General features: G+C 36.4%; 5 protein-coding genes across 6 annotated transcripts; 3 read left to right on the top strand and 2 right to left on the bottom strand.

The window, feature by feature from the left end:
* The first annotated feature begins 1,886 nt into the window (after positions 1-1,886).
* LOC116024803 (hexokinase-3-like) lies at positions 1,887-6,319 on the top strand. The gene is made up of 9 exons (XM_031265801.1): positions 1,887-2,632; positions 3,476-3,623; positions 3,745-3,924; positions 4,302-4,376; positions 4,777-4,932; positions 5,021-5,119; positions 5,194-5,321; positions 5,538-5,619; positions 5,716-6,319. Exons 1-9 carry the CDS (start codon positions 2,361-2,363, stop codon positions 6,100-6,102), a joined length of 1,527 nt encoding a protein of 508 aa, XP_031121661.1. The 5' UTR covers positions 1,887-2,360; the 3' UTR covers positions 6,103-6,319.
* A 1,079-nt stretch (positions 6,320-7,398) lies between these two features.
* Positions 7,399-9,032, top strand: LOC116025821 (ubiquitin-conjugating enzyme E2 20-like). Its single transcript, XM_031267176.1, has 6 exons — positions 7,399-7,656; positions 7,993-8,020; positions 8,117-8,344; positions 8,426-8,489; positions 8,595-8,654; positions 8,746-9,032. The coding sequence occupies exons 1-6, from the start codon at positions 7,553-7,555 to the stop codon at positions 8,787-8,789; spliced, it is 528 nt and encodes a 175-aa protein (XP_031123036.1). The 5' UTR covers positions 7,399-7,552; the 3' UTR covers positions 8,790-9,032.
* Positions 9,033-9,661: 629 nt separating this feature from the next.
* Positions 9,662-13,190, bottom strand: LOC116024754. The gene is made up of 7 exons (XM_031265737.1): positions 13,051-13,190; positions 12,850-12,957; positions 11,644-12,189; positions 11,406-11,545; positions 11,201-11,321; positions 10,806-10,946; positions 9,662-10,042 (listed from the first exon to the last, which is right to left on the bottom strand). The coding sequence occupies exons 1-7, from the start codon at positions 13,114-13,116 to the stop codon at positions 9,962-9,964; spliced, it is 1,203 nt and encodes a 400-aa protein (XP_031121597.1). The 5' UTR covers positions 13,117-13,190; the 3' UTR covers positions 9,662-9,961.
* Positions 13,191-13,308: 118 nt separating this feature from the next.
* LOC116026036 lies at positions 13,309-15,395 on the top strand. Of its 2 annotated transcripts, none has more exons than XM_031267470.1 (5): positions 13,309-13,419; positions 13,913-14,040; positions 14,152-14,254; positions 14,596-14,788; positions 15,197-15,395. In XM_031267470.1, the coding sequence occupies exons 2-5, from the start codon at positions 13,957-13,959 to the stop codon at positions 15,243-15,245; spliced, it is 429 nt and encodes a 142-aa protein (XP_031123330.1). In that variant the 5' UTR covers positions 13,309-13,419; positions 13,913-13,956; the 3' UTR covers positions 15,246-15,395. The 2 variants fall into 2 exon arrangements, with proteins under 2 accessions (XP_031123330.1, XP_031123331.1); XM_031267471.1 differs by having other exon boundaries at positions 13,329-13,440.
* A 658-nt stretch (positions 15,396-16,053) lies between these two features.
* Positions 16,054-26,217, bottom strand: LOC116025730 (DDT domain-containing protein PTM). The gene is made up of 9 exons (XM_031267064.1): positions 24,467-26,217; positions 23,743-24,357; positions 21,898-22,849; positions 20,771-21,056; positions 20,101-20,225; positions 19,385-19,845; positions 18,466-18,494; positions 17,620-18,306; positions 16,054-17,469 (listed from the first exon to the last, which is right to left on the bottom strand). The coding sequence occupies exons 1-9, from the start codon at positions 25,945-25,947 to the stop codon at positions 16,919-16,921; spliced, it is 5,187 nt and encodes a 1,728-aa protein (XP_031122924.1). The 5' UTR covers positions 25,948-26,217; the 3' UTR covers positions 16,054-16,918.
* Positions 26,218-27,848: the final 1,631 nt, after the last annotated feature.

Genomic DNA, 27,848 nt, shown 5'->3' with positions numbered 1-27,848 from the left:
CAATTATATTTTTAAAAAATAAATAAATAAAATACTAGCATCGCTGGTTCAATCAATTCACCTTCTAATCCAAGTGACACAATAGCTTCCGGTAGCTTGTCAGGGGAGTTTGCCGATTCACCTTCAAAACCATGTGACAAAACATCTTCCAGCATGTTAGGAGTATGCCAATTCACCTTCTAATCCATGTGATACAAGAGTTTCTAACAGCTTACCAAGGAGTATGCATGAAAATTGTGTAGTGTCTGCTATCATAATTTTACTTTTTTTTGGCACTTATATATATAAGACTATCAATTGCACACCTTTTTGTTATGAAATGAAACGTTATTTTTGCATTATCTATCCCTTTTGAATGCTTTTTTACTGAATAATTCTCATTTATGCTTTATTTGTTTGTCCATTTTGAATGCTTTTTTACTAAAATAAATATTTGTATTTTGTTGATTTATGTGTAAAACACCATTAGCATATACAAAATTGACAAAGATATCAAGATATAATCCGTGCAACAAAGGTGTGAAATGTAAAATGTGAGTACTGAATAATTGAAATAGTTTTTCACTTATTTTATTCACACATAATATTTTTTAAAATTACTAAAAAATGATCATAGCAGTATAGCACATCATTTTCAATTCTAAATTTTGTTAACTCCAAACATGTACCACTATCGCCCCGTTAGTGCACGCACATGCTGGACACGTTTTTTTGTCATTTATTTTTTCTTTTCCCCTCCCCCCTAGCATGTCAAGGAGTATGCCAATTTACCTTCTAATCCATGTGATACAAGAGCTTCCATTAGCCTGGAAAGAGTCTACATGAAAATTGCGTAGTGTCCGTTATCATAATTATATACTTTATTTGACAATTGTACTTTACAAAAACTACTAGATCATTGCTTCTTGGAAAACTATTGCCAACTCATCCACTACTTCAATAGATTCACCTTCTAATTCATGTGATGCAAAAGTTTCCAATAGCCTGTCAAGGAGCATGTTGATTCACCTTCTAATCCATGTGACATAACAACTTATAATAGCATGTCACCGAGTATGCCAATTCACATTATAATTCACGTGATATCAGAGCTTCCAAAGGCTTGGCAAGAGTCTGCATGAAAATTGCATATAGTGTCTATTATCATAATATACTTTGTTGGCACTTATGTACAAATGTGACTAGAGATTGCACGCCTTTTCTATTATGGAATGAAGTGTTATTTTCACGTTATCTCTCACTTTTGAATACTTTTTCCCTGAATAAACATCCTTTACGTCTTTTTATGTCTGCCACTTTTGAATGCTTTGTTGCTAAAATAAATATTTGTATTTTGATGATTCATGTGTAAAACACCGTTAGCATGTACATAACTTATGAAGATATCTAGATGCAATGCATGTAAAAGTCAATGTAAAACATAATATTTTTTAACACATAATATATATATTTTTTTAAAATGCTAAAACATATCATAACACACATCATTTTCAATTTTAAATTTGTAAAATCCAAACCAAACCAAACATGTACCTTTTCACATTTCTTTCAAGTTTCAACAACTAAAAGAAAGTGACTATAACCAAGTTACCATCATAGCAAGAGAAGATTTAATCAATCCACACCCTTTGAAACATCACCAAGTTAGCCATTCTTCACTCCCAAAAGCCAGTGCGAAGCCCTTTTTAGTAATTTCGCATGGGGAAAACAAAATTCTAAATTGACACACATTCTCGAATTCCCAAACGGTCAAAAGAAGAAAAGAAAAAAATAAAAATCTGATATTCGAATCCGTCATTTGGTATGTTGTTCGAGGGCAAATCCGTCATTTGCGTCGCACTATAAGTATACAGCAGTTCGCTTTCCAACACTCGCTCTACCTCTACCTCTTCCGTACATGCTAGTGTACAAAACCCAAAGAACACCGCCCTCTCTCTCTCTCTCTCTCATCGTCGCGCTTTTATCTCCGGCGAGGCTAGCGCCGCCGATTAATCGGTTCCGGTCATCATAGAGCCGGCGAGAAACATCACCTTGAGGGAGTAGGTTAATGGCGGACGAGCATCTCTCCTAGTCACCGTATTTCCGACTATGATTTAGGGGAGATTACTCCGCAAATTGACCGGCACCGATTGGCGTTCTCCGTGCCGGAGACGGCGATGCTCGTGGAGTGTGTGCGTGAACGGCACTGTTTGGTTCAATCGGCGATTGCTCTAAAAAGGAGGGAGTTTTAAAACGGGACTGTGACTGAACGCCGTCGTATTAGTAGAGTTTGACTGATTTAACCTCGAAACTGGAGAAAAGAGCGCAAAGGCGGCCAGCAGGGACACACAGGGAATAAAGGAGTAAAACGTTTGGTGTATATGGGGAGGCTAGCGGTGGGGCTGGCGGCGGGATGTGCCTCGGTTGCTTGCGTGGCGGCGGCGGCCATGGTGGTTAGGCGGGCGCGGTCGTGGATGAAGTGGTGGAAGGTGTTGGAGGTGCTGGAGGAGCTGGAGAAGGGGTGTGCTACCCCTGTTGGGCGGTTGCGGCAGGTTGTCGATGCCATGGCGGTCGAGATGCACGCCGGCCTCGCCTCTGAAGGTGGGAGCAAGCTCAAGATGTTGCTCACACATGTCGATAATCTTCCGAATGGGTATGTGCGGATACATTTACATATATGGACGCGCATTTGGCTTGTTTTTCGGTTGTATGTGTTTCGTTGCGATGGCTATACCTTTCTCTAATGTAGAATGATAGAATCATCTCAGATAGGGTAATCTGTTTGTGTATGACTGTAATTAGTGCTTTCTTTATTTTTGTGTCTCTTCATTGGTGAGTTTGTGTGATTCCTACTTATATTGATCCAGATTCAGTCAATCTGAACCCTTTCTCAGCTAATTCATTTGCTTGGTTTTGAAACCTGCCTTTGACTTTGGTAATTCTCTTAAATGTTGATTCAGATTGAGCTTTGCAGCCTGATTTGTTTACAGAGGAATGCTATTCAATTATTCACTGAACAGAAGATTTCAGGCTTACTATTCTTCAAAATGAAATTTTCTAAACTTAGTTTTTTGGAGTAATTTCTTGTCATTTTAGATGTTGACTACACATTTATTACTGTGATTGTTATGGAAGGGCACATTGAAGGTTGAGAAGATGAGTGGATGTGGATTTTTGGTTAAAATTTTTAGTCCCATTAGTCTGTTTAGATTTATTGTACTGTGGTGCTTTGCTTTAGCTTGTTACTCTGTTCATTTTTTTTTAACTCAACCTAAATAGTTGTATACATATGTGTGGTAAGGATTTGTAAATTGAATGTTTTTATGCCAGTTGAATTCATAAATGGATCAAAAAACTATGGCACATGGGTTTCAAATCAGAAAATGAAAGTTGTACATGATTTCTTCTCTTCTAACTACATATTTTTTATTATGATTTTTTCTTGGAATGACATGTTTTCTTTGTTCTTGACAAACTGATATTTTAAGTTATACAGGAGCGAGAAGGGGACATATTATGCTTTACATCTTGGAGGTACAAATTTTCGGGTTTTACGAGTTCAAGTTGGTGGTGAGAGGTCTATTGTTGTAGATGACGTACACCGACAACCAATTCCTGAATATTTAATGACTGGCACCACTGAGGTGGCTAATTTTGTTGCTTCAATCTTTTGTTGGCTTCTCTATTAACATGATATGATTAGCTGTTCTGGTGGTGAGGAATTGAACCTTTTCCTTATTTTTGCACTTTTATGCTTAATGGCAGGATCTTTTTGATTTTATTGCATCATCACTTAAGGATTTCATTGAGAAGGAAGGTAGTGGCACAGAGCATTTGCAAAACAGGAGAGACCTTGGCTTCACATTCTCTTTTCCTGTCAAACAAATTTCTGTCTCATCGGGCATTTTGATGAAATGGACAAAAGGCTTTACAATTGAAGACATGGTTAGTTGGATGGTTGTTTTGTTTTTGGGTATTATTGGTAGCAAATATTCTATTATGTATATTTATTTATGTGTGAATGTATCCTGAGCTGGCTGCTGGCTTTCCTTGTTAGTGAATGCTTTTTAGCATGACCTTTCATGTTTATTCTGGCGTGGGTTTGTCTGGTTTCTCAACAACATTATATTATATATGTTTATACAATAAGATGGCCGTGTTCCTAGTTTATGGTGTAGATGGGTTTTGAGTCTTTGGGAAAGCTTTTCTTTTACCTGAATCTCTAGAGTGGTACTAATTTTATTGTAGGTATCAGCTCTATTATTGTTTTTTTTTTTAGTTAAAAAACTTAATTGCTACTTATTTGAATATCTGATTGTCAGGTTCGAAGAAATGTTGCTGAGTGCCTAGAGCAAGCTACTTCTAGAAAAGGCCTGGATGTTCGGGTAGCAGCTCTGGTATGTATAGTCAATTTTTTGTTTTATGTTCTCTTACCAAGTTTACTCTTCATGAGAAATTTAAATATACTCTCCTTTTGATGAAAGAAAACGGTCATACATTATGCATTATGGAGTATATTCAGGGTTAAGATCCATCTCAACCTTTTTGGTCTACAGGGAGTTGAGAACTGGAATAGTTTCCCGAAGAACTCACAACATTTACTAAATTTTTAGAGTACACCAATCATTGTGCCTTAAATTAGCATTTTATGTGATGCATTTGTCATACTACACAGTTTTTCCTTTATATTCTTAAGATCTATGTCAGTTTTGGACTTTTAGTAATTTAGGGTATTTGGTAAGTTCAGCTTTTTAGAAGAATTTATTGTCAGCTTTGTCTGTTTTTCACAATGTACAGATAAATGATACAGTGGGAACACTGGCTCTCGGACACTATAACGATGAGGACACTGTTGCAGCTGTCATAATTGGTACAGGTACAAATGCTTGTTATGTGGAGCGAGCAGAGGCAATTATAAAATGTCAAGGCCTTTTAACTACGTCTGGAAGCATGGTATATGTCTCATTTTCATATTGTTCTTGTGATAGATAATATTTGCGAAAGCTGCTGTTTACATGTATTTCTGCTCCGTGGTATTTAGGTTGTCAATATAGAATGGGGAAACTTCTGGTCATCTCATTTACCAAGAACATCATATGATATCGAACTAGATGTCAACAGCCCAAACCCTAACGATCAGGTAGAATTTGGTACCTCTTAAAACTGTCATTAACATCTTTTTCAGTGCATTATACCTTTCTGATCTTGTTGCAGGGCTTCGAGAAAATGATATCAGGAATGTATTTAGGGGACATTGTGAGAAGAGTACTTCTTAGAATGTCACAGGAATCCAATGTTTTTGGACCTGTATCTTCTAAACTTGCAACGCCATTCTCTCTAAGGTATATTCTATTTTCAATGCTTGTTTCCAATGCATAAGATATTCTAGGGAAGGGAAGATATTGGATTGACCATCTCGTGCACTCCTGCACCCCTAAGTGCATCTTGATGGCGTTTTTAATGCAAATTATGCAATTCGCAACGAGAATTGGCTTCTTTTTTTTGTTATATCTACATTGCTAAGTCATCTTGATGTTTTCTTCCTTGTTTAACCTCAGGACGCCGCAGATGGCAGCTATGCACGAGGATGACTCACCTGACTTAAGTGAAGTAGGAAGAATTCTACGAGAAACTCTCGAGGTAAACTCTCCGGTTTACATTTAATCCCGCAATGCCACAAGCACACTTAAACAAAACACATTTTGCCTCTAAACTTCCTGGCATTTCACCCCACAGATACCAGACACCACTCTTCCCGTCCGGAAGGTCGTGGTGGAAGTATGCGATGTGGTGACCCGACGAGCTGCCAGGATGGCAGCTGCAGGCATCGTGGGAATACTAAAGAAGATCGGCCGCGATGGCACCAGCGGCATATCTAGCGGGAAACAAAGAGGCGCGAAGCCAAGTAGGATGAAAAGAACAGTGGTGGCCATTGAAGGAGGTTTGTATACAAGCTACAATTTATTCCGGGAATACCTTAACGAAGCGGTAACAGAGATTCTGGGCGAGGAAATATCGTCTTATGTTACTCTTCGGGTAATGGAAGATGGATCAGGCATTGGGGCAGCTCTTCTTGCTGCTGCGCACTCAGGCTCCAGTGTGGATACAGTACAGTTGGGATGAATATAAACCATATATATATAAATATATATATATAAGCGCATATACAGATAGAGCTCTGTAAATGGGGGTAGAAGTAATTTTTTAAAAATATATATATATATTTATATTTATATATATATATTTTCGATCCATCAAAATATGTGAAAAGGGAAGGTTGTGCATATGTTATCTGGGAATGCTTCTCATTCAATGAAATTTGTTCATTTGTTTATTATTATTTTGATTGATTAATTGCTTCTCGGATTTTTGTTGATCGACATTACTATTCGACCAAAAGGTTTTCGTTCAATTGTTCAAATGAAAGATATTTGAGTTACTTATGTTGTAGGACAGGTGTCATGATTCATGAATGAGACAGCCATCAGATTAAGATTACGGTTGAATTATTAGTCTCGTTACGTAGAATGTGAGTATAATGCAGATTTCTTATTTTAAAATTGAAAAATGTTTTCTTAGCAATAAAATCATGGGAAAATGGTTAAATAGGTTATCAACTTTACATAAGTGTAATTAGGTCCTTGAATTTTTTAAAAGTGTAATTAAACTCATGAATATACTATTTTTATGCATTGAGGTCTTAAAATCGATGAATGACTTACAATAGCAAATTATTAAGATTATGACGATATTCCGGAAACTTCGACGATTGGCAATGGTCACCGGTTGCCTTTGAAGAAGGCGACCCTTTTTCATCACCTTATCATTGGAGATGGTGACCAGTGGTCGCCTTCTCCACGGGAGAAAGGGACATGTTAGTTGCTAACTTTTTTTTTTTTGGTCTAGTTGTTATCAAGAACAACAGTGAACGGCAGCTAGTGACAATCAATGATGACTTGCATATTGCATACCGATAAATTGGACTTATTTGATTGGTTTTAATAAGTTGAAGTATTTAACTGCACTTTTTAATAGTTTAGAGATCTAATTGCATTTTTGTGTAAAGTTAAAGGACTTATTTCACCATTTTGTCTAAAATTATTTATATTAATTAACTAATTGTGAATTAATTGACCCAAATAAATATTAAAAGGTGAAATCAAATAGTGAATGTAGCATACTATGAAAATGCCTAATTTAGAAAATTTAGAAGATATTTTATACCACTAAGCCAAAAACAATAATGTATTTGCAGCTCAAATTTGATATTTTTAGAGTATCCGGAAAAATTATGCCAAAAAGGAAAAAGGGAAAGGGAAGCAAAGTACGCATAGGTTGGAGAACTAGCCGTTGCGGTCCTCAACGTTCGAATTTTTTTTTGAATTTTTAAAGCGGCGGCATATCATGGCAGCTTTTAATAACCCATCTGAGTCCCTGCGAACCCTAACCGAACACTCTTCCGGCAGATAATCTCTCTCTCTCTCTCTCTCTCTCTCTCTCTCTCTCTCTCTGATTCTGTACCGGAAGAGTATTTCTCTCTATCGCGTTCAGATCATCAAGAGTTTGTGTAGCAATGGCGGCGGCAAATACCAACCCTAACAGTCTCCCCGTGATGCCGTCACCGAAGAAGCCGTTGCCTGCAGCTAAGACCGTCGACACTCAGTCCGTTCTCAAAAGGTAAAGCGTCTCTCTCCTAATCTTCGTGAATTGGATCTAATTAGTTTGGATTTGGTTTCCTGATTCTTAATTGGTTCTGATCTAAGGATCTGAGTTTTTTCCGAAACTATTCTCTAATTAGTTTTGGTTTGGTCTTCTGACTCTTAATTGATTCTGATCTAGCAATAGTTTAAAAGGATCTGAGTTACTTCAGGAACTTTTCTCTGATTGAAGGCTCTCTTCTGTTCTCTTGAAAGTTGAAGCATTATGAATCTCAGGCTAACAATTCCTCTTACAGTGTTTTATGAACATTTTGTTTTAAATCTGATTGCAGTGTTTTTGTTTGTTTATCAACAGGTTGCAATCTGAACTGATGGCTTTGATGGTGAGAAATTTGGTTTCCCTTGAGGCTGTGATGATCTGTATTCTCTTTACTCTTCCTTATTAGAATGAATGTGACTGTATATCTTTACTCTTCCAGATGAGTGGTGATTCTGGAATCTCAGCATTCCCTGAAGAAGACAACATATTTTGCTGGAAAGGGACAATCACTGGTAGCAAAGATACTGTTTTCGAAGGAACAGAATACAAGCTCTCCCTTGCCTTCCCGAACGAGTATCCATTCAAACCCCCCACTGTGAAATTTGAGACTGCTTGTTTTCATCCCAATGTGGATGTGTTTGGGAACATATGCTTGGACATTCTTCAGGTTACTGCTCAGCTTCTTTTAATCAATCCGGGTTCTTATAACATCGTTGTAAGATGCAGTCTGACATGTGTAATTTTACAGGACAAATGGTCATCTGCATATGATGTCAGGACTATACTACTCTCAATCCAGAGTTTGCTTGGAGGTAGATTCTACCCGCTTTATATTCCCATTTTTACTTATAACTGCAATCTATTGTCATCTCTGGTACTTAACTTTCCCGTTCCATTGTTTTGATCTTATGATTCAGAGCCAAACATCAGCTCGCCTCTCAATTCTCAAGCGGCAGCGCTATGGGGCAATCAAGAAGGTAACATATAGAGGGGCTGGCTTTTATGTCTGATGTTTTATTTTTTGTTGCCTTTTTAGTGTCTGAACATTGGGCATTTGCTTCTCTGCAGAGTACAGAAAGATGGTTGAGAAGCTATTCAAGCCCACACTGTAGATTTCGAAGTCTTAAACTGCTGCTGCTTGTTGTGCTGAAGAGAAGATCAAGTCATTCTTCATATGATGATAGATTGGAAGAAAAACTATTGCCCCATTGCTTAATAATTATTAGGCTCACTTGAAGCTGTGTACCACCACATATACTATCTTTACTATTGTTTAATTTAAAACTTTCAATCACATGAATTCATATGATTTTTTACTCAATATGGTGCATAAGAAGTCGAATTTTAGATCCAAAGTTTTACACAATTCTTGTTTTTTACTTTTTTATTATCATTGCTTTGTGTTTATCAGAAACACACTGAAAAATAATTCCTTTTTAAAGCTCTTTTATCACAAAAACTTCATAAATATCTTACGCAGCATATTTTACTAATTCCTATCGGAGATTTATCCTACCAACTACTGATATACCATGGATTAGTATTCATATTCTCTCAATACCAATTGTTACACCATACATAATTTACGCTACATTGTAAACTGGGATACAAAAATTATGTACCTTTCAGTTAACTTACGCTACATTGTAAACTTGGATACAAAAATTATGTACCTTTCAGTTAACATATTTTATACATACAGTTAACAATTTCTGTACACATGTAAACAAATTACTTGATAATTACTGACACATAATATGATAGCTACAAGTACATAAACTTTCAACTGCAGGTACAGAATGTATCAATTACATATTCAGTTATTTTAGACCAAAATATGAGGAGAGTGCATCAGCATAAAAGGAAAGAAAATACTATGTGTACTCCTTTTTACTCTTTAACTTTTAATTTCATACATAAAATCTTGAGGTAAAAACTTGCATTGAGACTCACATGAAAAAAGAAACTTAATTGTCCGTCATCATGGAAGTAAAATTTAGGAAGTAATAAGATTAATTGAAATCATTGAACTGTGTACAAAGTTCTTAGAAAATACCTTAAAAAAAATTCTTATTAACTAAGCACAATAAAGAAAAAAAGTGTTCCATCATTAAAAACTAATAAATTATAACCCCCATTAACTAAGGTAGCATCAGAAATATCGACTCGCAGATCTAGCGAGGCAAAACATGATAGTTCCTTAAGTTGTTCACAAACCCCATGTTGGATGCACTTTACGCCAATTCTGAGTACTACTCTCAATCATGGGGTTACATCAGGTTTGTCACTTGGAAGATGTCAGCTGTCTCACATTGTACTTTGCCCATTCTTTGTATTTTCCGACAACCCCTAGCAAGCAAACTGTCTGCAAAATAAACAGGCCAGAAATGACAAGTGGTTTAGATTTAAAAATCCATCACCAAAACGCTTTTATTAAAACCAACATAAAAAAGTTCTCCTACATGTACTCTCAAATCTTATTCCCTTCCTGATGTAGGGGTCACTGATAAACTACTTTTTCATGTGGGTCCCAATACAAATGTCTACATCAAGATTTGTGTGGGAGTAAAAATTGGGAGTAGAAAATGAGAGTACACATTGTTTTCCCAACATAAACACATGTTTTGGCCCACAATTTATTGGAGCTTATCTACTTCAAGAAGCATAAGTTAGCCATACACTAAAAAAAGTGTCTTCTAAAGGTAGTTAAGAAGCAAAAAAAAAAAAGTGTCTCATGTTGAGGCTCTTCAAAAATGTCTTTTTAAAAATTCTAATGTTTGGCAAAACAAGCACTATAAATGATATCATATATAGAAGCTACCAAAAGGCACCAAACAAGGACTAAACAAAGTGATTCAAATCTAAATCATTCTCCACTCTCCACTCTCATCAAGGCACTAGTCAAAAGAGAGATGTCCTTTATAGATTTCACAGAATCATTTAAAGAAAAAACCAAATCATTTTCAACTAGATGTTCGAATTTAGAGTTAGGAACATATCTACTTGACAGGCTAAACTAGCCTACATTTAACTAAAGCATACTTGAAAACAATTCAAGTACTGAATACAAGTCAGGGTCAAAACACAAGCAGTGAAAGACAAAACATGCAAGAGGAGAAACTGTTTACCTTGACAATTTGAACTACTATATGCAATTCTGGGTTGCTGAGATCAACTTTGTGAGGTTGAGGGACAGATTTTGCCACTGTGTCAATAATTTTTGATCTATCAATTCCAGTGTTAGCTCGGGCTTCATAAAGTACAGCAAACTACATACATAAATTCATTTAGTTAGAGATTAGAGTGACTTAATCCATTTTAAATATTATGTAATTAAGGTGCGGCACTGCTGGCACATATCAAGCACAAACTTTAATAAGCTCCTTTATAATAACTCAAAGACCATGTTATTCATCTCCTGAGATATCCTTAGTAGAAACACTAACATCCATTCCATCAACAGAAATACAAATTTCAGTCGTCTGAAATCAAAATGAAAGAATAAATAAAAATTGAAGACCACCTTAAGTGGACTCTCAGTTTCAGAGGGGAAGTATTTCTCAATGAGAGGTTTGATTGTTCTCCCGATTTCCTCATCTGATGCATAGCATGTTGCTTCAATTGGCAGTATTCTTAACATGAACCTGTTTAAAGCCATAACATTCTTAGCCTAAGTAATATTGGGCAAGTACCAAATTCTTCTGTAATTTCCTGATTGAAGAAGTTACCTTGATACATGCTTCTTTGTTGAGGCAAGAGAGGATACCATATGTTGGACAATATCCTTTGGGCTTGGATCTCCATCTCTAACACGCATTTGGATAAAGATAACACCATTGCAACCTGAGTCTAGGTAGCTAAAACGTCTCTGTTCACAAATAAATAAATAAATGAATACAATTCTAATGTAAATCTGAGAAATTAAAAAATTGGCCAGAATGTGAGCACAGTAGCTGCTTTCTTTACCTTGCTCTTATCTCCCAACTCAGCAAGCTCAGCTTCAATTAGTCTATCAACAGATTTCTCCTCCTTTTTATTAGATGTAGTTGCCGTAGGTGCTGGTTTTACTGTTTCCAGACATTGTTTCTTTGCAGGTGGCTCCACAACTTCATCTTTTTGATTTTCAAGACTTTCTGTTTGCTCTTCCTTACCTTGTATCTTTCCTTGCACCTGCTGCTGACAAGATACATTATCCTCTTTTTCAGATGCAGATGTTCCATTGGTAGGACAACCACTTCCATCATCACCAGCTTTTTCTGTGTCATCCTTACCATCATTGTTCTTGACGCTCCCATCACTTGCAGCTTTTTCTATTTTGTCTTCACTCGTTTGGGTGTGATTTGCATCCTTCTGATCTCCACCATTTGCATTGTCTTCACTTTCCTCTTCAGCTTCTTCATCACTACTAGAAGAATCAGAATAGTTGAACACAATTTTCTTATTTAAAGATTGTTTTACTGGTTTTGTATCGTCCTCTTTTGTTTGTGTCCCATGCACCAGCTCTTCATAAAACTACAACAGGAAAAAAAAATTAAAAAGAAAAATAAGAAATTGCATCAACTTGAAAATTCAAGAAGCCTTTTATTCTAACATCACATATTGAGTAATTAGCATGGCAAAATACAAAAGAGAAACAAGATTCCCGAATGTCTAACAACAAATATGAATTTGTTAATACAATATTATGGAGTCCAAGTCTACAATTCCACCCACTGAACTGAACATCCAATTAGAACAAGAACCAATGAAGGCCAATGTAATGTCGGCAAATTATTCTGTGGACTCGGGTCCAACTTGCAAGGTTGGCCCGGGTCCAAAATTCACAATTTACATAATCAATGTTCACAATTTATATACTGAATGTTCACAATTTATATACATTCAATATGTAAATTGTGAACATTGTGATGGGTCCAATTTGCAAGGTGGACCAGGTACATGGTATAACTATAGTGTAATGTCTATGCAGGAGCATAAATGTAGGGAGAGGGGGATAGTTTATTTTCCTTGTGCCTAGGCCTAAATGTACAACTAACCAAGGTTAACCTAACTACACAAAGAAAAGTAAATTTCTTTTTTTTATGATACCAAATTGGTTTTAGTTTAGCAAAAATAAGCTCTACAAAAGGATAGCTTTTCCAACTATTAATTTCTCAGATTAAAAACACATACAGAGTCAATAACATTAACAGCTTCATGAGAGGCTTGGCGCTCCCTCCCTCCATCGCAGGTTATATAAAACCCCTGCACTCCTGGGCGTAACGCCTTCCTCACTGGTCTCTATTTTATGAAAAAAAAAAATCAAAAAATTAGCTGCAAGGAACACACGTATATGCATACAAAGCTATATATAAAGATAGAGATAGGAATTACGTTGTGAGGAAGATAGCGTTGCCTGCTCCTCTTGTTCGCTTTTGATTTGTTGTTCTCAGTCGCCATGGATGAAAGCTCGAGGAAGAGTGAAGCAGTTTGAAGATGGGGGTTTCGAGTTTCATTGCGGCTTTGATTGTTATATTATAAATATGGGCCAAGGACTTGCGGCCCAATATTTGGCCCAATTTTAAGGCCCAACAAGGAAGCGGTTATATCCACGTTGATATATAACTAGAATTGTGAACTCCACTTGCCCTAATTCCCTCCAATTTCTCTCCCAAAATCCCGCCGATTGCCGCCGGCGCTCGGTTCTCCGTTCCGACGGCGTTTTCTCAGGCGAATTTCACGCTCTCAGAACTGGAAACTTCTGTACGTAACTTCGTCGTTAATGTGTGAACTCTTCTCAATCTCTGTTCATCTTCTATGATGTCTAACTGCAATTGAAAATCTGAAATTATGGAGCTTATTGTTTCTGATTTAATTGATACTCAACTAAACCTTATACGATTCCTAAAATTTCTCTGCCTAACTTTGACGAATGATCTTTCTGATAAAGTTACAAGTTTTGTTGTCTCTATAGTGCTTTACGATCTTGGTATTCTGTTAGAACAGTTTCCTCCTACCAATCATCTGGAATATTCCTGGACATTTTTTATTTATGCAGAATGGTGTGGCAAATATGTGCAGCATTCAGTTTCTATCTTGGTTTTCTATGTCAATTTAGTTTGCTGAAATTAAGATTGTTTTATGTTCTTGTTTTCAATTAATGCTTTTAGATCAATGCAGTTGGTACTGGAGTGGTTGAGCTATGTGTTGTGAAAGTTTGCTCTGAAGAGTAACATGATTGTAAATTTTGTTGCAGAAACTTCTGGAGGCTGAGAAAGGGAAGTTCACAAGAACATAGGCATGGATAGAGAAGAATTGATTTTAGGGAGGGAAAATCGAATTGATGATGTCAGATGGCTTTGCTCGCTAACTGATTCTGAACTTGTGAGTCTTTCCAATTTCTGTTTTCTCTGGGTGATTTATTCTCTTGGAATGTGCAAACTGTATGTGTTCTTGAAATGCAACACTGATGTGTTCTGGTTTTTTAATTGCTAGGATTTTTTGATTAGTTTGAAAGTGTTGATCATACAAAATGCAAAGAAAATTGGTAATGAAGCTTTGGCCAAGAAGTTTGATTTGAAGTTTCTTCGTGCTCTCAGTATGTCTTATCTCATTTTATACTTATAGCATGCTGAAGTTCCTTAATTTATCTGAATATATGAAACTTTTCATTTGCTGCCCTGGACAACACCGGCCTTCACTCGTGAAAAGTGAACACTGTTGTTGATGTTTTGTGATTCTTTGTTCACAAGAAGCTGTGTTTTAGGATGCAAAATTCATTCTTATTCAAGCTGTGTGATTTACTTGCATGAACCGAAGATTACAAATTTTGGGGCTCAGTAATCTTTTGTTATATACTTATATTCAATATATGAATGTAGCATTGTAAATTTCACCTTTTTTCTTATCTATGTTGTAAATTATCCATCTTTCATACAGGTTTTATTTTGATGAACAAACTTAATGGACAACTCAAAGACATATCAACCACTCTCAGTTCTCGTGGATCTTCGTTGCCCTTGGATGAATGTAACTTGTTGAAGTTTGATCTTGATGAAAGTTTCGATAGCTTAAGTATTGAAGAGTTGAGCGCCTATGTTTGCAGCGATAGGAGGAAGAGAGTCAAGTCCATGTAAGTTAGCTGCCTTTTGCTAGTGCACTTCAAGGTTTAATAGAACTTGAACATTCTAATTTATATGAAGTTTTCTTGTTTCTTCAAACACCCTTTTTCCTGTTCAATTTATTGAATTTTTGCTATAATATGAGAAGATTGGATTTTCTACTGTGGTACTGATAGTACTAAATACAACTTTTGTGATATTAGGTACTATATTAATGCTGATGTCAATAATACTCGGTACAATTAGGGATGAGCATTGTTGTAATAGGGTAGTATGACTAGTATCGATACCATAGAAAAATCTTAGAATATGTTGAGGGAATTACGAACATTTGAAGTCTACTAAAATCTAGTGAATTAGTGTAAAGTTGAAGAGCTGTTTTCCTCAAATTCCTCACCATCGATAATACTATGCTACAGGTTGTTTGAAGACATCCCTCCAAGTCAGAAGCAGAGAACTGAGAGCTAAACTTCATGGATTGTTGCACAGGCGTAGCAGGATTTTTCAAGAAATGTTAATGGTAGAAAATATTTATTTTTGTAACCCACTATTTTTTTTGATTGAATTACACTATGTCAGCGACTACAAATTTGAATGCAAGAGCAATTTTTTTTCTTAGAAACTGGACAAAATAGTCATTTTCGTTGAGGTAAAAATGTTTGTTTGCGCCCACGAGCCATGAGACAAGGCCGACTAGCGCAATTGTTATACCACCAGGCCGACTAGCACAATTGTTATACCACCAGGCCGACTAGCACAATTGTTATACCATCAGGTTCATATTGCATTGTGAATCTTAATACAAAAATTATGTATCTTCAATTAACACATTCTGGCATTCTGTATCTACAGTTAACAGTTTTTGTACATATAAACAAATAACTTGATAATTGCTGAAACATAATATGATAGCTACAAGGACCAGGTATAATTTGCCCAACTCAATAATTTGCCTTTAGCAAACTCACCTGAATGAAAACCACATGCAAAGAAAAAGCTTTCAGATTGTGCACCACCAACAGGGAGATAATGAGGAACCAAATTTCCAACAGCCATCTCATAATATCAAGAATGCTGGAAACCTAAACTGATTATCAGTGGGATATCAAATGATTCAGAGATCTAGCAATAAAGCAAACTCTCATTCTTGAAGCCAAACTGTTCGTGGAAACTGGCCTCAACATTCATACATTACCTACAAAATATGCACCTCAATAGAGTATATAAACACTGATGTTTCTAATCTTCAGAATACTACACCATAAAGTGTTAAATGTGGAGATCAAATAAGGAGACTGCATTTCTTTAACAAAAAATAAAATACATTCCTACCCTTTACTTCATACAACTAACTGACCTAATAAACATGCTAAAGAAAAGAGATGTCTTAGGTCACCATTTTTACATCCTTAGATAAAGCTATGCAGAAAAGAAAATAATACTCAATCAGCAAAGGGGAAAAAAATAAGATCTTAATGTTAAATGTTAAATACAGAGTATGACGAAAGTTAACACCATATAAATTAGAGAGAACAAAAGAAGCAGATGAATGCTTGTATACGAAGTATTTAACAGTTTCACCTTCAAATATTTCCCAGTTAATCCAGTTGTAGCACTGAAGTAGAATAAATTGACAGACACACTGGGAAAAAGAATTCCAATGTCTACTGAGAACCGAATGCCAACTCCGGTGCTTCACTGCATCCATTCTCTACCTCTGACCTAATGCTGGGTTCAACTAACCAATCTTGAATCAAAACTTAGAATTTTGTCAAAAGAAGCCTGATATAATCTTGTTATTTTCTCTCAGGTTTGACTGAGTCACCATAACATTGCTAATGAAATGTAATTGGTTCCTCAATGTCAATGACATATGAAGATCCGAAACTTCTTTAATTTCTATGATAGTTAGCACAACTATATGTATAAAACTATAATCTACAGTCCCAGCCTTTTTTTTTCTCCACCTAGTAGTTAACCTGAACCCATAAACGCCTAAGCAGGCAACTATGTTGAGTGCCAATCTGTTTACCATCATTCCAGAATGGCTGTTGAGTTACCATTCTTCGGCTATTTTTGTCAATGATGATTATCCTGTTCCCCTGTGCTCCACTTAGGACGAAAATGATAGGCACTCTGTACTAACAAGGCTTGCGTTGTCTCCATGTTTTGCTCCACAAACCAATAGGAGCATCATCAATTTCCATGGCATCACCTTCAATTGAAGATTTATCATTTGGAAATGCCCACTCTTCTGGTGGTTTCTGATCCTTCTGGCTAGAATTGACAAAATTCTCATTCAACAATATCGGCTCATCCTGCAGTTGGATATCAGTCCTTCCGGATCCATCCATCGCTAATGTGCTCTGTGCTATCCCAATCACATGCAAACTCCCATCCTCCTCATTGTCTACATTAGTAGCATTTGACAACTGCTTCTTGTCATCATCACCAGAAAGGCAAGATCTATTTGATTCTACATGTGATTGAAATTTCTCTTCAAGATGTCTCAAGTTTGCAGATTCAATCATAGCATCACTCTTCAGCCCAACCAGCTTAGCCTCGGCACCCCTGATGATAGGCAGACAAGGACACACAGGATGGCTGCTGCCACGACACTTGTGGCACTTGAATCCAATTAAAATATCAAGTCTTTCAGAGGTAAGACCAAATGCATCTCCATGAAACCAATCTGCAAAGCACATACCAACCAAAAAAAAAAAAAAGCAATCAGGAAAATAACAGTCAGGGTTACAAACAAATAAAATGGAAGATGCATAAATGCTTTAACAGCTTTTTAAACTAGATGAACTCAAACTCTCAGTGCAGTGCAATTTCTCACCTCCACAAACTTCACAAGCTATGTAATTCAGTGCAAGTGTAGACTTTAGTTCCCCACAGAGACTGCATTTTGGAGAATCAACTGTGGCACCCAACGGTCCTGAAAGAACAAAAAGCTTTTTACTCCTGAATAGTGCAACTCGTTCATCATTAGGCTTCTGTGACAGCAGGAGGCCATTCAACCAGTAAATATGAAAGAACTGAGTTCTCTTCTTCTTCTGTATAGCTTCAGTTGGTTTCTTTGAAGTCCTTTTCCTTGATTTCATGAATTTACCACTTGTCATTCCAATCTTCTTTATATTTTTCTCTTGCACAGACAAAATTTTAGGCCTCCCTCTCCTTGATTTCATGAATTTACCACTTGTCATTCCAATCTTCTTCTTTATATTTTTCTCTTGCACAGACAAAATTTTAGCCCTCCTAGCAGAACGTCGAAGAGGCATAACAACAGGATCTTTATTAGTATTATTTTGAGAATGTGCCAGCAGCTTATCCTTAGTACACCTTCTCTTGGTTCGTGAATGCAATGCCATTAAGATTTTTGATGTGTTCTTATTCTTTTTCGTCCCTAATTTCACCTTGGTTTTGCTTTTTACATGCTTCCCATCCAGGCACTTGTAGCATGTATAGACACATTGAGCAGGAATAGTTCCAGTGGACTTTCTCACATGCCTTTTGTGGAAAAAGCCTAACAAACGCACAAATAAAGGCTACTTGAATTCCCATACAAGACGGAAAATTAACAAAATCACTGATATGAATCACATCATTCATAAATCTCAATACTAATGGCAATATTTAAGTGTATAAAGCACTGATATGAAGATTAACAAAATTGAGTGCTTACCTTTGCAGTACTGACAGCTCACAGCTTCCCTGTAATTGGAGATAATAAAATAATTAATTATGAGATTCAAAGAAGTTTATTACAGAAACAAGAAAAAAGAAGATAAAAAAGGACCATTGCTCATGATATGGCCTCCAGAAAAGGAGAGAATTTTCCAAAATATTATTATTTCTAAATATTCATTCAAATGATTGAAGCATTCTCAAAATTCAATATGATCTTTCATTCTTAGAATGCTATATCTAATACCATAATCTCTCTCCACTATATCTATCAACAATGCCGCATTCTTAGAATGTGATATCTAAAACCTTGCGCTCTCTCCACCCTACCTACCCATCTCCAAAAACTCCCTATCCTCCCCATTCCCTGTGAAGAACCCAACAGAGTCTGCTTGAAAGCTCATGCTGATCTCTTCTTTCAGTCTTTTGACAAGGTACGATCTAATAGAATGCAGTTTCTTTTGTAAAATTTAATAGACTGAAAATAAGCAGATATTGGATGTATCCAAAATCTGTCCTGTACTTCGATTGGTCACTAAGGATTGATTGTTTTGTGGAGAACAGAGACAAAGGAACTAGGAAGAGTGCGTGGAGAATGCATGAGATTGGGGATGCCTTCTGTCCTCTTGACAACTGTGCACACAGAGGACCATGACAGCTGGAATTGCCAAGTTTGATGCTGTTTTTGGAATGAAAGCATGAGGTTGTTGCAAGGAAGGGAAGAGCATGATATAATAACAAATATCTAAATTTTTGCCAAAATATGGTTTGGTCAGTCTACCACTCTACCCAAATAATAATTGCTGGCGTCAAATTATTGATTTTACTAATTACATGAAAGTTATATCTGTGCATATAAGATTAGCAGCCTGGAGTAAACATTATGGCTGTTTAACCAACAATAAGTAGCATTATACCTTATGAGGACATCTCTGTTGCAATGACCACACTTATCATTTTCAGATTTCTCTGCTTTTGAGAAAAGGTAAGATAATCCCTTTTTCTTGAATGGCTTCTTTATGATGTTTTTGCTCTCACTGGGCTTGATAGGACTTAACTTATTGGACTTGCAAGCAATTCTTTTCTCCTCGAAAGCTTTCAAGAGATGCAACGGAACATAGGTCTCCTCCAGCCAATATCTTTTCCTTTTATCCAAGGACTCCTCAAGCATGGACCCATATTTTAAAACAATCTCAGGGAGAAATCTTCTTTTGCCAAAATCAAGAAGATACTTAACCACTTGGCCCCGAGATGACCTTCGCCGAATAATGACTTTTTTAAATGACCTGTCTGGTTTTTTAGATTCCTTGTCAATCATAGTTAGAATATTAACATTTCCAATATCATTCCATCGAATATGTGCATCAAGATCTCTAACCTGATTACAAAAGTTGAAAAAAAAAAAAAATCAATTGTACAATTTATATCCATTTACTAAAACATTTTTAAATCAACAATATTAACAATCAAAACAAGGGGCAATTTAAATGCCTTTGAGAAATGAAAGCTAGTTCCATTATAAACATTTCTGAGATTTTTACAAGGTCCCTATCATCAGAATGAGTAAGGCAACTGCTTAGTGCTGACTTAACACCAAAGCTAAAGTTGAATACAAGGAGGAAAGTACAGGTACCTGAAGAGCAAGCTGCTCAACACTTCCAGATGTCTCTACAGCAGCTCTCCAGGCAACAAATTTACTTCTCTTGGCAAGTTCTGCACCATCAGGATATAGAATGCCAGGTATCTTCTTACATCCACCTGCATGACATAATCTAAATCTATTATTCCCTCTATCCCATTTTACCTTTCATGTTTTACTATATTTGTTCACTTACTTATTTTTCTCTTTAACAATTTTAAAATTCAGCTTTATGTTGAATAAAGTTTTTAATATAGTTTCTAAATATATAAATTTTACTTAATAACTCTAAATTAATTCATATAAAAATATTAAATTGTAAGTAGATAGACTTAACTCTCATGCACCAAAAAGACACAAAAGGACCTTCATAAACTGATAAAGACACAAAATGGGACAGAGGGAATGTGGGAAACCATTACGACCACAAACTTGTGAGAGATTTTAGAATAGACTCTAAGTCAACATAAGTTGTTCAGACCTGTGCACTCAAATCTTAAAACTCGGTAATAGTTATACCTCAGTTTAAGTGCCCACCCTGAAATAACCAATGCAGCACAGAGCACAAGATTTAAATGCACCCACCCACACTACCTGTGTTTACAAACTAAGAATTTGTCTTAAGTTGCATATACGAATAAAATGAGTAAGGAATCATTTGGACCTTGTCGAGCAGCTTTAGAAGCCAACGAACGAGGCAAAACCTTCCAACTAAAAAGTTGACGAGAAAGCCTACCGCCCCTCCACCAAAACAGTCCCAAACCACTCCCAGCATTTGAAGATGGATTTGACTTCAGATCTGAATGCAAAACCTTTTTTCCCATGCCATGCCTAGAGGAAACACGCCCTCGATTGGTTACAATATGGCAAGCAGAACCAATTGTTGCCAAAGAATCCACGTTCTTAAACCATTCAGCTGAAAGCGCTAGTTGACGCAAGTTTAACTCTAACTGTTACCAAAGAGTGTATAAGAATCAGAAAACTACTTTGTGTAATACGGCAAACGGATGCAACGCCTCCAATAGAAAGGGAATCCAAACTGTTAAAACTGGAAGACAAATTCAAATAAAATGAAGCATGCAAGGAGATAACCATAAAGATTAAACTACAAAGTTCAGGTCATATTTTGCTTCCTGTTTATGGAGTCCTTTATATGCAAGGTTCATAGAATAACTAAACGATATTTGGTTTCCATAAATATGCCATAAAGCTAAGATGATCATAATTCTGAATACCAATTATAAGCTCTTTGAAGCAACCACCAAACAGTGAAAACAATTTTTTTCAGGGAAGTCCAACTTATTTTGTTAGTGACAACTTATACTAGCTAGACATGACTTACTTATACCTACTCTGTCTCACACTTCACGGAATCCAACTTGGTTAGTATACCCAAGCATTTAACCTTGAAAACAAATGCTGGGGGAAATAGTCTTTGACAAAGTCAGCAATCAAATAACAGAACCCAATAACCAACAGTTTAGAAGCTATCTTCCTGGTGAACAATTTCCAGGAACCTATTATGCATCAAGTAATGCACTCAAACAGGCCAACAATTCCATACCTATGTAGTCTAAATATTTAAATATGGTCATTAACCGTTATCAAGTTAGTTAAGCAACTCATCATGTTCACAAAACAAAGTATGCTTGACATGAGCTCACCAGTGAAAGGAAAAATAAAAACACACACACACAAAAAAAATAAATAAATAAAAAACCACCCCACCCCCACCCCTAGACAAAGGACTTTTTTACATGGACAGCAAATACAGAAGTGCTCGAGCCTTACATTTAATAATGGAATTCTTAGTGAGGCAACATCAGATGCTGCAAGAACACTTTCGCGCCACATCTGGGAGTACATTGGGCTCAACCAAGGACCCAACAGAAGACCATGTAAACGATCTTCTATGCAAATTATATGGTACATTATATCAACAAGATGGCCTTTCCTAATGTTTCTTTTGCTAGCACATAATGCCTCACTTGAAAATCTTTCAGGAGCAGGACCAGTATCATTCATTAAGAACAAGCAATTCCTTTTACATTCAGGAACTTTGCAAGAGAAGCACCAGCCACATTTTTCTTTCCTAGCAGCAACATTTAAATTCTGAATATTTGACCAACAGAAGTCAGCAGATCTCTTTGATATGGCCTTCAGCTGAGCTGAAATAATTTCTTCCTCTGATCTTAAAGCATCTTCAGTTGACTTATCAGATGGTTTATGGGTTAGTTCTTCAACAATTGATGATGCTGAATGAGCAAAACTATAAAAGTTCACATAAGCATCTATATACTGCTGCTTTGACTCAGAATCATATTGCATCCCACTTCTGCTAGAATTTTGATTACTTAACTGAGCTTGAGATAAATCAGTTGATTCTTCAGAACTGCCCAGTTGCTTTTCCATCTTGGCTGAAAGATCCACAGATTCTGACTTCTCGCATCCTTGGTCACCAGAACATGTAGAGATCATTACCATTTCCATAGGCTTTTCGCCGTTAACTATATCATTGTTCTGTTGCAGGGGCATCATAGGAAAATCCTCACATACAACTTTGTTCTGTGAGTACAAATCACTTGTTGCACCATCAATTAAAGAAGATGCATCCCAAAGCTTTGAAATTGCAACTAGCAAAGTGCGGTAAACAACTTCTGATGACTTGAGGGCCCTGATAACTGCAGGCAAATCATTCCTGTCATAATACTTAAATGATGATCCATCACCCCAAGAATCTGACCTGAAAGAACATAGAGCACAACATACAATTAGCGAAAACCAATAATAACAGGAGAACTATTTAAGTATATTCCTGGATAGACAAGAATGAAAGGGCGCAAGCCGCAAAGGTGATTACCAACCACAAATGAGATATAAAAATTTTGGAAAAGTGACATGCAATAATTAGCTTCAGTTAGCAAGCTAAGGCAGACATATTTGTAATTAAGTCATACATCCTATAGTTTTAAGTTCAAGCTGTATACATATATAGTAGCAATCACAACCAAGAAAATGACAACGGCAAGTACCCCCATATTGTCTCAAGATTTCATAGACTACCACATTCGTTTGGATTTTTTTTTTTTTGGAAAAGTAAACTAAAGCTTTCCATATTTGTGGCATAACCTCATAAGTATCAAATCATGTAATTTATCAAAAAAAAGTATTAGGTCATTGAATCTAAGAAATTTTAAGAAACACTGTAAAGGTAAACTATTAAATAAATAAATAAGACCAGATGGAACAACTTTCCTTTTTTTTTTTATTTATTATCTTTTCATTCTTTTCTTTATTGGAAAATACTGTCTAAACATAATTAACACAACAAAAGATTACAGCAAGCGGTATTTCCACTCCGGCAATGTATAATATCTAACTCTAAACTGATATTCCTTCAATCTTAGGGAATCCGAATGACATTATAACATTTACACTCAAGCAACTCTCCCAAGCTACATTTCAGACAGATATTGAAACAAAAAGTGCCCTCACAAGAATTTTTTTTTTTTAAAAAAATAATAAAAAAAAAAAAAAAAAAACTTTGATTCTTTTTTCTGTGAGAGCACGGCAGGGAGCAAACTTAGAGATGCAATGTATTTAAACATTGATAACTTCATGAGGAAAGGAACTTACACCAACAAGTAACTGCAGCAGCTATAAAATAGCTGGCCGTAAGGATCAATGCCCAACAACTCTGCTCCTCGAATTGATTTTCCAACTTTTATCCATGGTACTTTTCTGTTAATAATACATTCAGGGCAGTACCAATCTCCATCTGGCAGAAGACTGCTAGCAATACCCACACACTTGGAATGGAAGGCGGCTGGGCAACCATCACAGCATATTAAGTTCCCATCCATTTTACAAAGGCAGCATTCATCGCTGTTCCAATCATCTGTTTCATCATCCACATCCTCTGTCAAGCAAGAACCAGTGGCAAGATCTGTTGTAACTCTTCTTTTCTTTATACTGTCAAGCTTCATATTTTGGTCGAAATCTATATTTGGCTTTGTTATCACCGTTCTCCTACTAAGCTCTGACCTTATGGCCTCAACTTCAATAACATCATCACAAAGACAATGCAGTATCTCAATCTTCACAGAAGTTGGTTGCTTATAGTAATCACTCTCAAATAGTTTTAGGTGACATATATCAAAAGCCACTTTGATTCCAGAATTATGCGTAAGCAGATACTCAACCAAAAATATAGGCCAGGTGACTGAGTCAAGCAGATCCCAATTAAGAGACCTAAAATATACAATTGAAATATCTAACAAGTAAGTATATCAACTATCCCAAAATGGATGAAATAAGTATTAAAAAACATGCATATATTAGAGAAAATGGAGATAATTACCTAAGACAATTAGATGAAGACTCAGAACTTTCACTGCCTAGGGACTCCAGGTGTTTCCTCAGCATTTGCAAAAGGGACACATGAACGGAATCAAATAATACAGTAGGAGTATTGCATTTAATTGATGCAACAAAGTCCTCTAATTCAAAGGGACTTAAAAACAATAAGGAACTAAATGATCTTAATAAGGCATAAACAGAGAAGATATCCAGCACAGACATTCCTTCTAAATCCAACTTATCCGAAGAAGGGGGCAACTCTGGCTTTGGAGGAAGGAAATTTCGTTCCTCGGAGTCTTCATGACTTGAGACAGTAAGTTTTTCATCTGAAACCACACTTTGTGCAGGAGATGAAAGGGGATCATTGACAGCATCAGGCACTACTGTTTCGGGATCATTCTCATGAGAGGACAAACCTGCCCTTCTGGCTTTCCGAGTACTTCTTCTCAACATTGGTTCAGTCATATCATCAGGAGCATCAGAGAGACTTTTCCGCTTCCTACCTCTTCTCCCTTTACCTGAAATTGAAGAAATTCCATTTCCACAACCAACTCCGGCAGGCCCTGTATCCACTAATTTAAGTTCAACTTCCTTCAAACTCCCATCCACAAGTTTCTTCCCAGTCAACCCCCTATGGAGATTCAATGAGGGTCTTCCTACATTCTGGCAGCAAAGCGCCAGAACAATTGGGGGTCTTTCATGCTTCTGGGATGAACCATCAGCTTGAGGAACAGTTATTCCTTTCTCCTTCATATCACACTTGACATCTAAATTTGTAGGTTCTTCTTCACCGGCTTCTAAGTTCAAGTCAAAAGAGTGACTCTTTTCCTTGATAACCAGAGAAACACACTCTAATGAATCATCTTTTGCAAAAGCACAGTTAGCATCCTCATTTGGGTCCGCGTTCAAATCAATAATATTACTTCGACTCAAGTTCTCTTCAACTCTACCTAAAGTATTATACTCAACGCTTACATCGACGCCAGTATTTAAATCCAAACCTTCATTCAAATTCAAGTCGAGATCAACTCTTCCAACGCCCCCGCCACCATCATCATTCAAATCCACGTCGCCATTCAAATCAAAGCTCAACATAGGATGATGATCATTAAGATTCAAATTCAAAGTCACACCTCCCTTCTCCTGACCATCACTAGACACGCCCGAACTCTCTCCCATACCAGCCGCCGCCGCCGCCGTCAAGTTGCAGCCCGAATTACCCGCCTCCTCCCCGATACGACGCCGTTTCTTCGGTTTCCGGCCAACAACAGGGCACGGCTCTCGCGAGAATCCATAGTCAGCGGAGTGGGACCCGCCGCCTAGCAAAGCTACGACCTCAATCGCGTCCAGCTCCTCGGAATCCCCATCCTCGTACACAACCTCGAACAAACCACTCTCCGATTCATACGATCTCACCGTTCCTTTGACTATCCCCAAACCTTCGAATTCCTTCTCGAAAGTCTTCCCTAAGTACTCCTCCATTTCCACCGAAACTCAATGCTTTTTAATCTGCTGAAAACACTCGAATGGAACTGAATTGATTGATCTCCAAACAACGAATCGATTGGAAGAGAGAGAAGCTAGTAGCTTTTCTCTCTTCGAACGCAATGAGCGTGAATAAAGCTAGAGAGAGAGAGGGAGAGAAGCTTCTCTCTCTAAAACGGAAGTTAGGTTTGGTCGTTGGCTTGTCTGACTGCACAGAACTGGACACGCATTTTCGACGTCTCCTCTGCTTCCTGTTTACTAAATTGCGATCTCTTTGAGAATTGGTCAGAACTCGGATGCCCTTCAAAATATAACTCTCAAGTCTCAAACTCGTTATATTACTATTTTTAATTTTGACCAATATAATTAACAATTAAATTTATATTTTTTTATTAATTTCAATTGGGTCTAAAAATAGATATAAATTTAATAGTTAATTATGTTATTTGACAAAATTAATAGCCATTAACTAATGTGGTCAATAATCTTACTAATAAATCTAGAGAACTAGTATCTCAAAAGTTTCATACAAATAAAGTATGACGATGAGGTCCACTTGTGTTGAATCAGTACGAAGACGTTAACTTACGCCTACCTAGTTGTCATATTAGTTTGCCATTTAGGCCTATTGCGCTACGACCATGTTGTTGCATGTGAACTTGTTTGTTGTATGTGTTATGCAGTCAACGACCGACTATCACGACTGTTTGGAGAATAATAAAATTGCTAAGAAAGATTATAATCATTATGAACAATTATTTATTGAATTTTGAATGCTTTATAAGCCCTTCGATATAAAAGCTCAAATGTAATTATGGTATTCGACCTAAATTATGAAAGTAAATCTCTCAAATAGTGCATTGTAAATATAAATTAATTGCCTACCAAATTAGGGAAAAAACTTCCTAAAAGGGACTAAAATCATTAAGGATGTAACTTTCAAAAATAGGACAATAGCGTGTCTTGAAATCGCGTACTGGAATGAGTTTGGACGACTAATTGAGTGAAGGTCGAATAGTGTACTAGCAGTACTCAACCATCAAGATCAATTAAGCATCCACATTCACCAATCAAAACATGTCACATTATAACCACTAATACTCATAAATTATCATGACTCCATGACACTAATTGAAATATATGTGTAAATAAGACATCTTTAACACGGATAAGATCATCTTCTATTTCATAATACTCCGTACCACATACTCATGTTTATATTCAAGTTTGATTAAATTTCATTGACCATGTTCATATTAACTTATGACATGTTATACATTAACTTAGTGCATTCACATTTGTTAATACTACAGGGTATAATTAATCCTGAATCATTATTTTCAAACTTTACCATTATAAAATTGTGATTAATTGAGTTACTCATTCAGGATTCAATTTACATTATCAACCATATTCAACTAACTAAAATCAAATAGTTACATTATAAATATCTTAAATTATTAAGTATAGTTAAATGAATTATAAATCTCATAGAGAAAATAATTATTCTTTGCAAAGTAATGCGGTCCACGCTCTTTGAGGCCCGATCCTAGCCAATCATCTTATGGGCCCTTGCTCCGTTGGGCTCTGTACCAAACGTGGAATTTTCATTTGCAGCCTGCCTACTGCCTAGCTGATAATGTACAGAATATAGAGTACTTCATTAGTGCTGTACTTAGCATTCATTATAACTAGTACGGAGTACTTTTCGAAGTATATTAATAATATACTCCGTATTAATCTTGGGAATAAATCGAAAACTAAAAAAACACAAATCTTGGTTAGTCACGCCCACTATATTTACAAAAAGCTATAGGCTAATTTGCATTCTATTTCATAAAAGTCAGGATTTACACAATGCACATCATCAAGTAATGAATTTACTAAATGAACTAATG

The sequence above is a fragment of the Ipomoea triloba genome, chromosome 7 (assembly GCF_003576645.1).
Source record: "Ipomoea triloba cultivar NCNSP0323 chromosome 7, ASM357664v1".
NCBI lineage: Eukaryota > Viridiplantae > Streptophyta > Magnoliopsida > Solanales > Convolvulaceae > Ipomoea > Ipomoea triloba.
The sequence above is the reverse complement of the archived record's forward strand: the minus strand, read 5'-3'. Positions and strand labels throughout refer to the sequence as shown.